The 16,817-nt window shown below is 35.9% G+C and overlaps 1 protein-coding gene across 1 annotated transcript in view; it reads right to left on the bottom strand.

Annotated features, from left to right (window-relative positions):
* The window catches only part of TRAPPC8 (trafficking protein particle complex 8), a 136,684-nt gene that overhangs the window by 50,290 nt on the left and 69,577 nt on the right, over window positions 1-16,817 (bottom strand). Inside the window, 5 exon segments of the mRNA XM_006835045.1 lie at window positions 701-831; window positions 2,868-3,062; window positions 6,138-6,246; window positions 10,708-10,932; window positions 15,000-15,131. Coding sequence (XP_006835108.1) covers window positions 701-831; window positions 2,868-3,062; window positions 6,138-6,246; window positions 10,708-10,932; window positions 15,000-15,131 — 792 coding nt within the window.

Raw genomic sequence — 16,817 nt, forward strand, 5'->3', positions numbered from 1 at the left:
CAGAATTATTGTGGTTGTTATTTTCCATCAAATCAGGGGGACCTTATGTATAAAACAACTAAATCTGGGCAATCTCAACTTTCAAACTAGTCACAAGAACTATAAATAATCACAAAATGTCTTCAATGTAACTAGCAAAATTTTTAATTAGGCAATTTTTAAATAACCAAAACACTTCAAAAGGAAGAGAACTTGCTTAAAGCTTATAAAGCACCAAAGTTAATAAAACAGACATCTTTCAAGTTCTCTTCATAGGTAAGCAGAGAACTGTTGTTTTATAATAAATTGTTTTACATTATTAAAATATATAGCAAGTAGTATAAATAAATAAAAGCTGTATAATAGATATTGGTGAATAAGCCAATGAAATAACTAACGAGATAAATAAATCTGTTCAAGATACTGCAGTTACAATTAATTGGGTAGCAAAATACAAAACTAGGGAAATATAAAATGGAGCTGATTGAAAAATAATATAAGCAAAACACTTTACTGAAGCAGCAACTTTACTTCTACTCCTTGTTTTTCTGTATTCTCAATTTTCAATAATAAACATGTAATATAATTTTTATTAACTGGAGAAAACCACACATAGAAAAGAAAAAGCATAGCTCATTAAGCAGAAATTGAACCATTATTACAGTTATTTGTTAGGCTATAACTGAAACATGCTAATTACAAATACCTGTTAATAACTTACTAGTTCTTTAAGTTCTTCATTATTTTTTGCACTGAAATCTTTAGGCTGAAATTTCCAGAGCAATGACAAATCAGTCAACAAAAGTGGAACCTTCAAAGGATTTCTAAAAGCCACTTCCACAGTTATTGGTTCTATAAACAAAACAAAACAAAACAAACCCCTAAATTAAGAACTTAAATAAACCTCACATATAGACCTACACACATTTCAATCCTCAAAACATACCATGCTTTTCTGTATTTCTACCTAGCATGTCTCTTCTTGTTGTTAGCTTCCATGACATCTACAATGCATGTCTACAGTGCAGAGTAGAACGGCTCCATGGGGTTTTCAAGGCTATAACTTTGCAGAAGCATATCACCAGGCCTGTCTTCTGAGGTTCTTCTGGAAGGTTTCAAACTGCTAACCTTTTAGGGAGCAGTCAACTGCTCAACCCTTTGAGTCACCCAAGGTCTCCTACAATGTCCCTTGTTGTTATTAAATGCCATTGAATCGGTTCCAACTCATAGCGGCACTGAATAGGGTTACTGAGGAGTGGCAGGTGAGTTTGAAACAATGACCTTGCCATTCAAAGCAACCTGGTAATTGAGTGCTTATCCCATAGTGCCACACCAGGATTCCAGAATGTCCCTTACCTTCTTGTAAATGACCATTTATTCAGGACTCAGTTTCTGAATTTTCTCCTAGAATATTTTCCCAGTTTCTCTGTATCAAGGAATATCATTCCCTCTATAATCTAACAGCACACTGCTATTTTGTTGTTGTTAGGTGTCATCAAGTCGGTACCAACTCATATCAACCCTATGCACAACAGAACAAGAAACACTGCCCAGTCCTGCGTCAACCTCATAACTGTTGCTCTATTTTGAATCCACTGCTGTTGCCACATGATCCATTTTGTTGGGGGTCTTCCTTCTTCCTCCCCCTAACCCTCCACTTTACCAAACATGATATCCTTCTTCAGGGACTGGACCCTCCTGATAATACATCTGAAGTGCCAGAGAAAAAGTATGACCATCTTGGCTAATGAGCATTCTGGCTGTATTTCTTCCAACACCGATTGGTTTGTTCTTTGGCAGTCCATGGTACTTTTAATAGTCTTCTTCAATACCATAATTCAAATGCATCACTTCTTCTACGATATTCATTATTCACTGTGCAACTTTCACATGCATATGAGGTTATTAAAAATACCATGGCTTAGGTCAGGTGCACCTTAGTCCTCAAACTGACATCTCTGTTCTTCAAAAATTTAAAATGGTCTTGAGCTGCAGATTCACCTAATGCAATACGCTGTTTGATTTCTGCCTCAGTGAGTGTTGATCTGAGCAAAATGAAGATTTTGACAACTTCAATTCTTTCTCTACTTATATGGATGCTGTTTATGGCTCCAGTGGTGAGGATTTTTGTCTTCTTCACATTGAGGTGTAATCTATATAGAAGGCTGTGGTCTTTGATCTTCATCAGTAAGCATTTTAAGTCCTCTTCATTTACAGCGATCAAGGTTGTATCATCTGCAGATTGCAGGTTGTTAATGAGTCTTCCTCCAACCCTGATGTCAAGTTTTTCTACATATAATCTTACTTCTTAGATTATTTGCTCAATATACAGATTGAATATGTATGGTGAAAGAATACAACCCTTACGCACCCCTTTCCTAATTTTAAACCATTCAGTGTTCCCTTGTTCTGTTCGAACAACTGCCTCTTGGTTTATGTACGGGTTCCTCATAAGCACAATTAAATGTTATGGAATACACATTCTCTGCAATGTTGTCCATAACTTCTTATGACCCACAAAACTGAAAGCCTTTGTGCAGTCAATAAAGCTCAGGTAAACATCTTCCTGGTATTCTCTGCTTTCAGCCAAGATCCAGCTGACATTAGTAATGATACACATCATTCAACATCCTCTTCTGAAATCAGCTTGAACCTCTGAAAGTTCTCTGTCAATGCATGGTTGCAGCCATTTTTGTATTATCTTTAACAAATTTTACTTGGACACTGCACGCTCCTGTATAGAGCCCCCACTAATCATCATTTGACACCCCTGAATTATCTTTCAATCCTTAGCCTCCAGCAACTCTTGGCATACAGCATATTACCCTGAATCTTCTTTAAGTAAAACAAATTAACAAAAACATGATTAAATATTCAAAGTATATCACCTTCTACAATTGCAAGTGGAAATCTGGAGTTATCTGAATAACTGTTCAAACAATACTGTGTGGGATGGAAACTGGATGGAATTAATCCTTTATTAACCACAGCCACAACTTGTTCCTCAAGTTCTCGCCACTGCTGAGAAGATTCAGAGTCATATTCTTGATCAAGGCTTACATGAGTAGCTGCTTGCTTTTCACCTTTAAAAAAAAGTCACAATTAAATGCCATGATTATAAACACCTGATCACAAATGAAACACAATTTATCTAAATATAAATAAACTCTCATCCTTGTCCATTTCTAATTACCTGAGAGAAAAAGATGTACTTACCTAGCTTAACTGAACCTTTGATACTCTTTTCCTCCTCACTCCTGAAGAATGTACTTTCCCTAGTCTCCCACATTTCTGTTATGAAGTATTCCAAATATACAGAAAAGGTACACAGAATAATGTAACTAATTTTGTATACCAGAATTTAACGATGTTAATTATCATATGATTCCAAATTTTTTTTATAAAACTAAATGTTAAGATGGCATTGCTGTCATCTCTGTCTTCCTATCCATTCTCTCCCCAACTCCCCACTGCACTTTTTCTTCCCCAGAGCTAAATCAAAGTTTATCAATCTCATCCTCCTTCTTTTTCCTCAAATTTTATGACATGAAGTAGATACATACAATGCACAGAATGTTTGTAGTTTTAAAATTTGTGAAAACAAAATTATATTTGATCTACCATTCTGGAATTAGTTTTTTTCACTCAACATTATATTGCGGGTATTTTCATGTTGAAATATAAAGAACTCATCCACTTATTCCCTATAACATGAATCCAATATATAAATAAACCAAATGTACTGATTTATTCCTTCTGGGAATTTTAATTGCTTCATCTTTTTTTTTTTTGCTATTAAAAACAATGCTGCTTTAAAAATCCTACTGACATTTTTTTTAATAACATAAACACATTACTCTCAAGACAAAACATAGTAGTTTAGCACAAATATAAGACTATTTAAATTATAAAATCTACTTTGATATGCATCAAAAGCCTTAATATATTTATACTCTTGGACATTTCAATCTTGAAGATATAGTCCTATACTTTAAAAAGGCTTACAGCATGAACAGGAGAATATTATTAAATTGTTCTCTGGTTTTGTGTTGTCCTGGATTGAATTGTGATCCCAAACATTTGTGCTGACTTTGCAGGGCCATGGTTCCCAGCACTGTGTAGCTGTCCTCCACTTGCTGATCTGATGTGATTATCATCCACTTAGTGATATACTATCAATCCTGAGTCCTAAGCACTAAAGTGGCAAGACTAGGTTATATAATGAAGAGGTGGCTGTTTGTTATGTGAATGAGACAGGACAGTAACAACATAATTCACGACATGGCCCTGATAGAATATACGTGGAATTTCCCTGGGAGGTAGCCAGCATCACCTTTTATCTTATAAGAGATAAAAAAGGACAAGAGGAGAACAAACAAGATGGCGGATCCGGTGGAAGTGCAGTAAAGGAGCTCCACCAACAACACAGAATACCCGACAAGCAGGTTCAGGGGATGGTCCCAGAACTCTGAACCACATATAAAGGAATATTTAGAAGGTTGGAAGGCTCACAGCTGGGGGAATTCATGGCAAAAGCAAGAAATCTATTGCTTTCTAGTCCGGAACGCTTGGCTGCTCCAGGAGCCGCCATCTTGGGTAAGACCACGCGGGGGAAGAATCAGAATGGACACAGACGCCTGGCAGAACTGCTGAGATAAAGGTGTGGACATTCTTTTCTTTTGGTATCTGTTCATTGGTCCCTTGCTATCTGCGCACCTCCATTCTGAAGACTATAGGGGTGCCTGAGCTAGTGGGCACCCCAGCCCCACCCTCGGAGGGTTCTACTACGCATGCGCACAGATCACCTCAAAATTTAAAGAGACAGTTTCCAATTAAAACCAAATGGTCATAGCTGGCCCTGAATTGTTTCCAACTAGAAAAAAGCCCTGAACGGGGATTGTGGAGCGGAACAAGCAGACAAAAAAGGAAATAGGTCAAAAATTAAATCCTAAATTACATAAAAACGAACAACAGTAGTATCTTGAAACTTCTCAGGAAGAAGAGTGAAAAGGGAAGCCCATTCCCTGATCACATCTACCTGGAGGCATTCAGAAAGCATAAAAAATACCAAAATAAATACCCAACTAAGGATTAAGGACTCTGAGGACTCTAGATTGATCAACTAAGAAGAGAAGGACTAAAAACTGGTGACCAGGAGCAGACTTGCAGAAAGTGACCTTTGGAGATGTAAATTATTATATATGCCCGAGTGTGTATTTTTGTTTGTGTGTTTTTTAAAAAGCTAAAGTGGATAGAGAGAAATACTTTTAACTCATGGTATATGGAGATGATTATAATCAATGTAATGAAACAAGTTATATGAATGGTTGAATGTGAAACTGATGATATGCCCTGTAAACTTTCACTCAATCCACAATAAAAACCTTAAATTAAAAAAAAAAAAGAGAGAGAGATCAAAAAGGACAAAGCAGCATAGCAGAGAAGGAGGGAGCACAGTATAACACAAAGAAGAGTTGGGGGAAAGAGGGTCCCTGTTCTGACATACAGAGATCTTCAAGGAATGCTAGGCACACACTGAAAGGAGACAATGACATTCCCCCAGAGCTCATAGAAAATCTTTCTGTAGAGCGGCACGCTGAATTCAGGATTGAGACTTCTAGCCTCCTAAACTGTGAGAGTGTACATTTCTGTTTGTTAAAGGAATCTATTTGCCGTATTTCTATAATAACAGCATTAAATAACTGAAATAGTGTACATTCGAAAATTTCATAATTAAAAGTCAAAAAAAAAAACCTGTATCCACAAAGATATTTATAACATACTTTTACAGAAGTAAAAACATGGAAACAATCTAAATTCATGGCAAGTAAGTAGTAAAACAAGCATTTTTATATACACTAAAATATCTTCAATTTTTAAAAATTTAACTTATACATTTTTAGCAAGATTATATTATTACTCTTTTATGGGAAATTTATAATTTCAGCTATTTTTTGTTGCTATTTGTGTTTAATTTTTTTAAGACTAGAAGTAAAACAGTAAAGTAGTAGATATCTTCAGTGGCAGGGTAAAAGGTGATCTGGTGAACAGTTATATAGTACAAACATTCTTTAACACTACATTTCATTTTGGAAATGGGAAAAACTTGTTTAAAAACAACTGTCACAAAAAATAAGGTTAAGTAACACTTCACTAACCATGGGCTGGTCTTCTGTCATGGCCAAAGAAAACCCGTGTTGCTGAGCTATTAATACATGGTAAAGGAAGCTGTGGCAAAGGGCCATCTGGTGATAGCTGACTTACATTCTAGGAGAAACACAAAAGAAAAAGATTAACTTACAAAAAAATGACTTTTTAAAAATTACCTTCTCATGTTTTGACTGCAGGAAACATTAAAAACACACTGTTGCTGTTGCTAAGTGCTGCCAAGGTGATTCGGACTCATATCAACCCTGTCTAGGATTTCTGAGGAGCTGCTTGGGGGTTTGAACCATCAATCATTAAGTTAGCAGGACAGTGCTTATCTTAAAGCACCACCCCAGGACTCCAAAAACATATATTTACTTATATGATTACTAGTTCTTCCTGAATGCATCAGTCATAAAAGTTTAGAACAAAGAAAAAATTTCAATCTAATCATTTATTCTAACTCAAAAAAAATCTTATGGTTATTCAGCTAGGTAGCCCTCTTTTGATAGTACATTTCCAAACATTATTTAAACTCAGTACAGCATTGTACCTGGCAAAATCCTAAAACATATGATTTCAGATATACAACTGACCCAAACCATTGCCCTATCAAGTGGATTCCGACTCATAGAGATCCCATAAGACAGCACAGAACTGCTCCCTAGAGCTTCCAAGGCTGCTAGTCTTTACAGAAGCAGAGTGCCTCATTCTTCTGCAGCGAATCTGGTGGATTTACACCACCAACCTTTCAGTAAGCAGTCAAATGCTTTGCCCATTGTACCACCATAGCTCCAAATAAATTTAAAAGGGATAGTAATTTTCTACAGGACAGAAACAATATTTTCTACTCAAGGCCTTGAGGGGAAAAACTACAACCTCCCATTATTTCAATAAAACAATACTTTATATTTTCTATCATCCTGCCTCAAAGTGAAATATACTTTCTTCTTACTAATTTCTGAGTTACACTATAATAATCTTAAATCAGCTTCTGCCCCCTTCCCCAATCAAGGCTGAGGGGAAGAAACATACATTTCTAATGGATGGTAATAATAAAGTGTAAAATTATTTTTTATTCTAAAACACACCATTAAATTTTTTTGAAAAAACAGAAAAAGTAGTGCACCAGGAAAAAATTAATGTTACCTTTTCTTTTTTTAAGTACCAAGAACTGTCAGAGATCAAATATTTACTAGAATATTAAAATTCTCTTTTAAAGAACTGTGGAACTCAACTCTGAGTTGAGTTAGATGGTGCCCAGCTACCAATACTAACTGCTCTAAAAGGGATCACATCAGAAGATTCAGAACAGAGTGGGAGGAATGTATAACAAAACTCAAAATCACACATTTTTTAAAAAAAAAACAATAAAAAGGCTTACTGATCAGACCCCGAGAATATGGCCCTTTCAGGTCTGGATCTGAATTCATCCTTGTGGCTTAATTTTCAGCCAAGCAAATAGAGAGGTATAAGGAGGAGGGTGGGTGGGGAGCGGCTGGAGGACAACACTCGTGACATATGCATACCATAAAATGGTCAATCATTCAAGATCAATAGGGCAGCATTTTGATCTTAGACAAAATTCAGAAGACTTGTGAAAGGAGGAAAAATGGAAACAAAACACAGGAAGAAAGTGGGAGAGGGGATTGCAATCATTGAGATGAGATTTGTTAAATGTAAAACTGATGATCTGCTCTGTAAACCTTCATTCAATTCACAATAAACACTTCTTAGAAAAAATACTAAAAAAAATGTGGAACCAAAAACAAAAAGCACAGCCTGCCACAGTTTTATTTTGACAGACAATTGTAGATATCCTGCTGTTGCCATTAGGTGAATTCTGACTCATAGCGACCTTATGTACCACAGAAAAACACACTGCCCGATCTTGCACCATTATCACAATAGTTCCTATGTTTGAGCCCATTGTTGTAGCCACTGTATCAATCCATCTTCCTGAAGTTCCTCTTTCTCTCTGACCCTCTACATTACCAAACATGGTGTCCTTCTCCAGAGACTGCTCCCTTCAGATAACATGTCCAAAGTATATGAAGTGAAGTCTTGCCATTCATGCTTCTAAGGAACATTCTGGCTGTACAGATTCTAAAACAAATTTATTCATTCTTCTGCAATCTATATACTCAGTATTCTTCCCCAACACCAAAATTCAAAGTAATCAATTTTGCTTTGTCTTCCTAATTCACTGTCCAGCTTTCACATGCATATGATGTGAAATACCATGGGGTCAGGGAACACCTTAGTCCTCAAAGTGCCATCTTGGTGATTAACTTTTCAGTCTAGGAGCGGAGGTCCCTAGGACCATCAAGGGAGAAGAGCAGAGAGCGGGACCCTACCCAGAGAAGCAATGATGCCTGAAATGGAGCCAGAGATGATGACGTGGAGCGATGGAGCAGCTGGAGACTTTAGATCCAGAGAGGGAGAGCGAATGTGTGCTGAAGACCTGTGGGGCACGGGGGGAAGGACTGCATGGAGGGGATTTTAACCAAGGCAATGAGACGATATATGATAGAATAAATGTAAAACTAATGTTCTCCCATGTAAACTATCACATAATTCACAATTAAAAATTTAGGGAAAAAAAAAGCTGAACATCAAAAAAAAAAAAAAGTGGCATCTTGTTTCTTTAACACTTTAAAGAGTTCTTTTGGAACAGATTGCTCAATAAAATGTCATTTGATTTCTTAACTGCTGCTTCCACGGGCATTGATTCTGGACTCAAGTAAAATAAAATCCTTCACAACTTCCATCTTTTCTCCATATGTCATGCAGTTGTGAGGATTTGTGTTTTCCTTACACTGAGATAATAATCCATACTGCAGCCTTTAGTCTTTGATCTCTGTCAGTAGTGCTTCAAATCCTCTTCACTTTCAGCAAGCAAGAGTGCATTATCTACATACTGCAGGCTGTTCATGAGCCTTCCCCCAACTCTGCTAACACGTTTTTCACTCAAGTATGAAGATTGAACAAGCATGATAAAAGCATAAAATCCTAATGCACACCTTTCCTAATTTTTAACGATGCATATATCCTTGTTTTATTCAAACAACTGCCTCTTGGTCTATGGACAAGTTCTGCATAAGCACAGTTATTTGTTCTGAAATTACTATGCTTCACAATGTCATATATAACTTATCATGATCCACACACCCGAATGATAGTTAAAATGGATACAAGTACACATCTTTCTGGTATTCTCTGCTTTCAGCCAAGATCCATCTGACATCAACAGTGATATCCTTCCTTCCATGTCCTCTTGAGTTCAGCTTGAATTTCTTATAAGTCTGTCAATGTATTGCTAAAACTGCTTTTGAACTATATTTAGTATAATTTGACCAGCATGGAATATTAATGACATTGTTCAATAATTTCTGTATTCTGCTGGATCCACTTTCTTTGCAAGAAGTACACATATGGATCTCCTTTAGTTGGTTAGCCAGACAGCTGTCTTTCACATTTCGTGGTATAGATGAGTGAGCACTTACAGTACTGCATCCATTTGTTGAAACATTTCAAGTGGTAGTCTGTCAATTCATGGAGTCTTGTTATTAACCAATGCCTTCAGTGCAGCTTGGACTTCTTTCTTCAGTAACATTGATTCCTGATCATATAATTCCGCCTGAGATAGCTAAACATAAACCAATTATTTCACATAGTGTGACCAGTCCCTGGAGAAGGACATCATGCTTGGTAAAGTTGAGGATCCGCAAAAAAGAGGAAGACCCTCAACTAGATTTCCTGACACAATGGCTGCAACAATGGACTCAAACATAGCAACAACTGAGAGGAATGCACAAAACCAAACCATGTTTCATTCTGTTTTAAGTAAGTCTGCTGACACAGAACTGACTTAACTGCACCTAATAACAAGAGTCCAAGGAGCTCTGGTAGCGTAGTCATTACAAACTGGGTTGCTAACCTCAAGGTCGGCAGGTTCGAAACTACCAGCTGTTGCGTGGGAGAAAGAGGCTTTCTGCTCCCATAAAGATTTACAGCCTCGGAAACCCTGTGCAGGGTCACTATGGATCAGAATCGACTCCACGGTACTTAACAACAACAATAACAAGAGTCCAGTAAAATGGTTTTATTAGAATATACATAATTATCTGTTACAATAAACTTGTGGTAGGCTATGCTTTTTGATCATAGATCTGGGTTGCACAGTTAAAAAAATATTAATATTGCAGTAAACATTTGATTTATGGCTATTCATGAAAAGATAAGATAACACTAATTCCTTCCCGGTGGACTTTGTTTTCTTTATGATATATTTATAAAAAAAAAAAAAAAATTACAGTATGTCCTACTACCATCCATTGACAATGTATGTTTCTTTTCTTTTTCCGCTGAAAGATGAGGAGGTATGGATCTTTGGGAAGCTGACTTTGGGTCTACAACTGAAATTAATATGGAAGAACGGGCATTCCCCTGAGACAGGAAGACAAAAATATAAAGAACTAGAGATTTTCTTCTAAACTCCTAGAAGACAGTAACAAATATGCTTTTTGTAAAACAATAATGACTTAATTTTAATATCTACTTGTGAAAATAATAATTTACCTTATAAACATAAAGATATTCTCTGAGGAACGCCCCTTGTTGAGCAGCAGATTGTTTACTTTCATTGATTAAAATATGCCTAAAAGCAGACACAGCATTATCCAGTTGCCTGAGAGTATAGGACTGGCGCCCAATAGTGAAGTTAATGTGATCCTCTGCAAGAGACCAGCCTTTTCCTTTGTAAACTTGCATGGCTTGACAATAGCAGCGCAAAGCATGCTTTTTCTGCAAGAAAACAAAACATAAATGTATTGCCACCCAAATTTTTCTTGGACTGGAAAAAAATGCATGTACATACACACAAAACCAAATAATTGAAAACTGGTTCTTCTAACAGAAATTAGGATGTTAAGGGAAAAGAAACAAATACAACAAACCCTTCACACTTATTAATTACTTACATAGCGGCCAAAAACCCTATGTGTGGACACAGTTGTATTGTGTGTGCTGCATGTGTTATGTGTGGGTTGGAAAAGAGTGGAGAATGTGGTTAGAGAGAATGGAAAACCACACTGTCTTAAGTTCTAACACCAATTCCTTTCAGAAAAATTTTTAAATGGTGAATTTTGCGGACAAGAGCTCACCTCTCAACTTAGTTACCTTAAATCCTTTCTGGAAAAAAGCAGGCTATACAAGAGATACAAACTACTAACACACTTAAAATGAGCAGGATATTTAGCTTATATTATAATGGGGAAAAAATGTTCTCTATCAGGTAAAACAACAAATATACTTTTTTTCTACTGACTATAACTAAAGATTTGGCTATGTGGCCAATTTATCATATAGTTCAGGTTTACACTATATTTAAATCATTACTTTTTCTACATTAACATTTAATATATTGAGCCAACCATGTTGACTCTAGTCGTCTGCCTGTCTGTCACAGCTTGCTGGTCAGTCCTGTGGACACCAAGAGGTTGTGCCTCAAACTATTCAGACAAAGTAGCAGGCTAAGACAGGAGGATACTGAGCATTGCCTGGGCAAGACATGGCAGGGTTTTCTGTCAGCACCAAATACCACCTGTGCTTCCTCTTCAAGTTGCTGTCTACAAGCATCACACTGCACCTCCTGTTTGCTCAGGTTACTGAATGTAGGCTTGACAATAGCAAGAGATTAAAAGCATTATGATATACAGGAAATGTGCTCAGAATGAAATGCCAAAACCTTTTAAGCACAGCAATACAACTGTAATAAATGTCATCACTCTATAGACTCAAAAGAGGTGTAGACCACCATACTCCTGCAGTTTAAGCAGCAGCATACATCTGACAAATAACATGGCCAGTGTGAAAGTACATCTTACAGAAAACCAGAATAGTTGTACACACACCAAAGCAATCATTCCAATACCACTCACTAATAAAAGAAGAAAATTAGAGTAAGTAACAACAGAAAAAAAACCTCTCATCTTCACAGTAAAATAAAATGCTAATGACAAATTTCAACTTTGAATCAATCACAATTAATGAAGATAACATTTTCTAAGCCTGGTTCTAGGCTCACCAGGTACAAACTACTTTACAAACACTGCCCAACTAAGGTAAGAAGGGTACATGCTGAAGAAGATGTCCCATTAAAATAAAAAAGGAAATAAATAATAATAAATCAGATGCTTTTAGAAAAGGGGAAGAATGCAAACTTTAAGGCTAATTTTCAACACCACATCTCTAAAATGACAGTCAAATTAACCAGATCGAGAAAACCCAAAAAGAAGCTTTTTCTAAGAGCAAGAAGGCTGAGAAGTCAGGAACAAGAACGGCAACACGAATACCATTTGGGAGTTTCCACAGCAGTAGCAGATGGGGTCCTGGATAAGTGTTATAAGCTTGGACGCTAACTTATAACTGAAAGCTCTCTGAGGAAATCTCAATTCTGTTATGTCATGTCTCTAACACCACTGCATTGGACACAATGGAAATACCTAGTATGTGATAAAAATGCATGTATAAATACCACAGATGGAGTATGTTTGTATATAAATGCATGTATGTGTAAACATTTTTAAACAACTAAGAGAATTATTATTATTTATGCTTATTCTCTAAGATTATTTTCATGAGTATTCATTATGTAATGATTTCTTTTGCCCACAGCTGCATCCTGCCATACTCATGAGCAGATATTGAGCATTAATTACCTATCACCCATCATTAAACTCAAGACAACTGCCATCTTAAAAACAGGATTTGGTACTATGGAGGAAGCATCTTTTCTCCACTGTATCTTTTGTTTCAGAGTATACTGTGGTATTCAATCCACTTCCCAGGATAATTGGCAAACTATGTACAGACAGAGTTGTTTTCTGTTTTTTACTTAAGACATGTTTTCTGGAAAAAGAGATAATGATAATTTAGCTAGTTCTTGTAAAAGTGATGCCTGTTTGCCCCAGCATGGGGTGTCAAAGCTCAAGCAAAGTGAGAAAGGCATCCACACAGAAGAAAGGCCCAACAATGGACTTCAGAGCCAAAGAGGATGGAGGGTGATCCATGAGGTAGGAACTACCCAACTACATTGGAATCACTGAGCCCAAGGACAAACTATAATAGAGAAGATTAGGAGGGCAGATAGCATATACCTCAACCTACCACACATATAGGAGCTCTGGTAGCGTAGTGGTTACAAATCGAGCTGCTAATCTCACAGTCAGCAGTTTGAAACTACCAGCTGTTCCACGGGAGAAACATGAGGCTCTCTGCAAGATTTACAGCCTCGGAAACCCTATGCAGGGTTGCTATGAGCCGGAACCGACTCCATGGCACATAACAACAAACAACCACCACACATATTGTGGTGATTATATGCGGTGGAGTCGGAACCAACTCATAGCGACCCTGTATAGGGTTTCTGAGGCTGTAAATCTGTATGGAAGCAGACAGCCTCCATCTTTCTCCTGCGGAACAGCTGGTAGTTTCTAACACACAGAGCATTTTTAATGTTAAGCATTTCTTCAAAGTAATATACCCTAAAGAGTTTGAGGAGGTAAATATGAATATCTGCTTGCATATTTCCAATCATTTCATAACCCTCACAAATAAAACCATTCTCAAAAATAGATAAAGGTGTGGAAAACAGATTATTTTTCAATAAGAGGGACAGGGATCATTCTTAATGGAATATACAAAGGGTTTCAAAATGTTCATGGAAAAATGTAATTTTCCCAAGAACTTTTTGAAAAACTCCCTCCCCCTTGTATAAAATTTTCCTTGTAAACAAAAAATATATGTTTTAAATTTTGTAACCTTTTGAATAGAAACTTAAGCAGGGGCAAACAGTCAAACAGCATGATTCACATGCATTAACATTCACTGCAGAAGAGGGGCTGTGAAAAATGATAGTTTACAGTTTTACATTTTTTCCCATTTTTGAACTGAAACGTTGTAATTTATTAAGTATGTCATTTATAATTAAAAGATATTTAATTTTATACTAAATATTTTTGAAGCTTTTATATTTAACCTAAATCAATTCCACATACTTTCTCTTTCCTAAGGCTCCAAAAATAGAGGACTTCCAATTTTGAAAGGCAAGCTTTCAAAAACCATGACATTTTTGTCTGAAATTGAGAGTAATTTCTGAATAAGAATTTTTATGTCTTTGAAATAACATACATTTCAAATTAAAATGATTGTGCAGTCCAATCCATATTTACAGTAGACCACAATCTTGCAACAGCTACTTCACAGCCTCCAGCAAAACTACTCCACCTTATGCTTAACTGGACAAATGGAGCTGGGAAAATCCCTCTTAAATCAATGGAGATTCTCTCAATTCAGCTGCTTTCAGGAAATGAGACAGACTTGTACACATTATTTAGTCGGTATCATTATAAAGCACTCACTCAGAGACAACAAATGACGAGCGCTTAAGTAGGAAGATTTCATCAACTGTTCAGAATTATGAAAATTTATTGAATGCACACAACGTGTGTGGCCCTTCACATGATAGTGCTTCAAAAGTTCATAGAAAAAAAATCCCATTATTTTTTCATTCCATTTTTCCACAAACTTTTTGAAGTCTCTTTATATATTACATATTATTAAATGTTATTAAAATTTATTATATATTATTAAAAAAGACTGAGGCTCAGAGAAATTAAGCAACTTGACCAAAGTCGAGTTGTGAGCAGAAGATGAAGATTCAAACCCAGATTTGTCTAATCCAAGTTAAAACCCTTACCACTATGATACATTACCTCAGAACAAATTTATTTCAACTTTAGGATAAATTTCAAACCTTAAAAAAATTGGCAAACAATATTTGATTTTGTTTTTCAAAGGAATGCACTTACTTGTCCTGCTTTACTAAACCGATGGCCTGCCAATATCATGTGAAATGCATATTTTCTAACCATGGGACTCTTCATGTTTATAAAGCAATGGGCTGCCTGCTCCAGAAGAAGTGCACTTCGAAGATCAGAATCCTAGTGAATGTTGAAAAGAAGAGTTTCATAAAACTGAGAACAAGAATATACTTAGTGAAAAACATCTATTTTCTTAAACCTATATAGCATGTTCAATGCTTACGGAGAGCATGAAGGCAGAGATCAAGGGGCAAAGTCAATCTTGATAAGCCTTTATTCCAATAAGCTTACAATAATAAAATGAAGATAAAAACCTTCAAAAAATTATTTACCAGGAAATATTTTATTTTGCTTCATAAAAAGCCAATTGTCTACTTATGATATACAACACATAACAAATCCCTGAAGAAATAGAACCTTTATTCAAATGGGGGGGGAAAAAATTTAGAAATTTAATGCAGGTATATTGATTTAAAATAAACCAGAAAATAGAGCACAGAAAATAAGAGATTCACGCATATCTAATTTCTTCTGGATATTAATCTGTGACATTCAGTAGCAGATTTCCATTCATCCAAGAAAAAAGGAAAGATAAAACAGAATGTGTATAGATTATTAAATACTCTAATCTTTTATAAATTCTATAAAATTTTACCCTAAGTAAAATAAATTATCAATTTTTGCAGTAATCCAAGAAGCCATTATGAAAGCTTTTTATTAAAAAGTTCAGAAGCTTCCCCTTCAAAGATTATCTTTTCAATTGCTGTAAATTTAATAGAAATAGGTACAACCCAAATTAGTTTCTACTTCAACTTACCCTTATAATACAGTATGTTCCAAAAAACAAATAATGCACTTCCACCATTACCCACAAGGATAACCTTTCAACCAAAAGAGTCATCACTTTATAAATAACTGAGAAAGTACTGAAGGTTGCTGATTAAGTATCAACACCACAAAACTTTCTCAAGGTTTTCAGCTATTCTCAAGCTGAACTTACCATGCCCTTCCATGTGTTCTGCTGCCATTATATTCCCCAGGGAAAGTTGAAAACAGAAAACATTGACTTTAAATGCAATAATTTCAACATACTACAGTTACATAAAAAAATGTTCACTGATCACTAAAGATTCTCTCTGAGTCAACCATAAAATATCAGAGCTAAAACAGATCTTGGGGATCCATCTAGTAAGTATTCAGTAAATGACAGCTATTATTAGGAATTACAACTTAATTTCTCATGACAAATGAACATAATTTTTCTAGTAGGATTCAAAAGATAGTAAGTGGAAAAAAATCAAGAATGTGCAATAGAATAATGGTTCTGAACCAAGGGTTTACATCAGAATTAGCTTATTGTTGCTGCTAAGTGTTATCTATCATGTTGTTGCCGACTCATAGAGACCCTGTTAAGGGTTTCCAAAGAACAGTTGCTGGGTTTGAACCATCCATTTTACAATTCAAACCAAGCTTGTGGTCCAGGGAATTATCCTGCAGTGCCACACCAGGACTCCCAGAATTAGCTCAGTGCTTCCCTTTTATTTTTTAAATACTTTCTTTTTAAATCATTGGAGTAATACATACTTTAAAAAATAATACAGATATTGTTTTGTTTTAAAGAACAGCTGTTTGACCAAAAAATGAACATCCTTGGACTGAAAAGTGAGTTTCTTTCTCCTTGGGCTTTTCACAGCTAGGGCACAGAAAGCAAAAAAACACCAAAATACACACCCATCTAAGTATTAAGGCCACAGATAACCCCTGAAGATGCCCAAAAAACAGAAGCAGATGACCATATCTGCACAT

This window comes from Chrysochloris asiatica, unplaced genomic scaffold, assembly GCF_000296735.1.
Source record: "Chrysochloris asiatica unplaced genomic scaffold, ChrAsi1.0 scaffold00015, whole genome shotgun sequence".
Lineage (NCBI taxonomy): Eukaryota > Metazoa > Chordata > Mammalia > Afrosoricida > Chrysochloridae > Chrysochloris > Chrysochloris asiatica.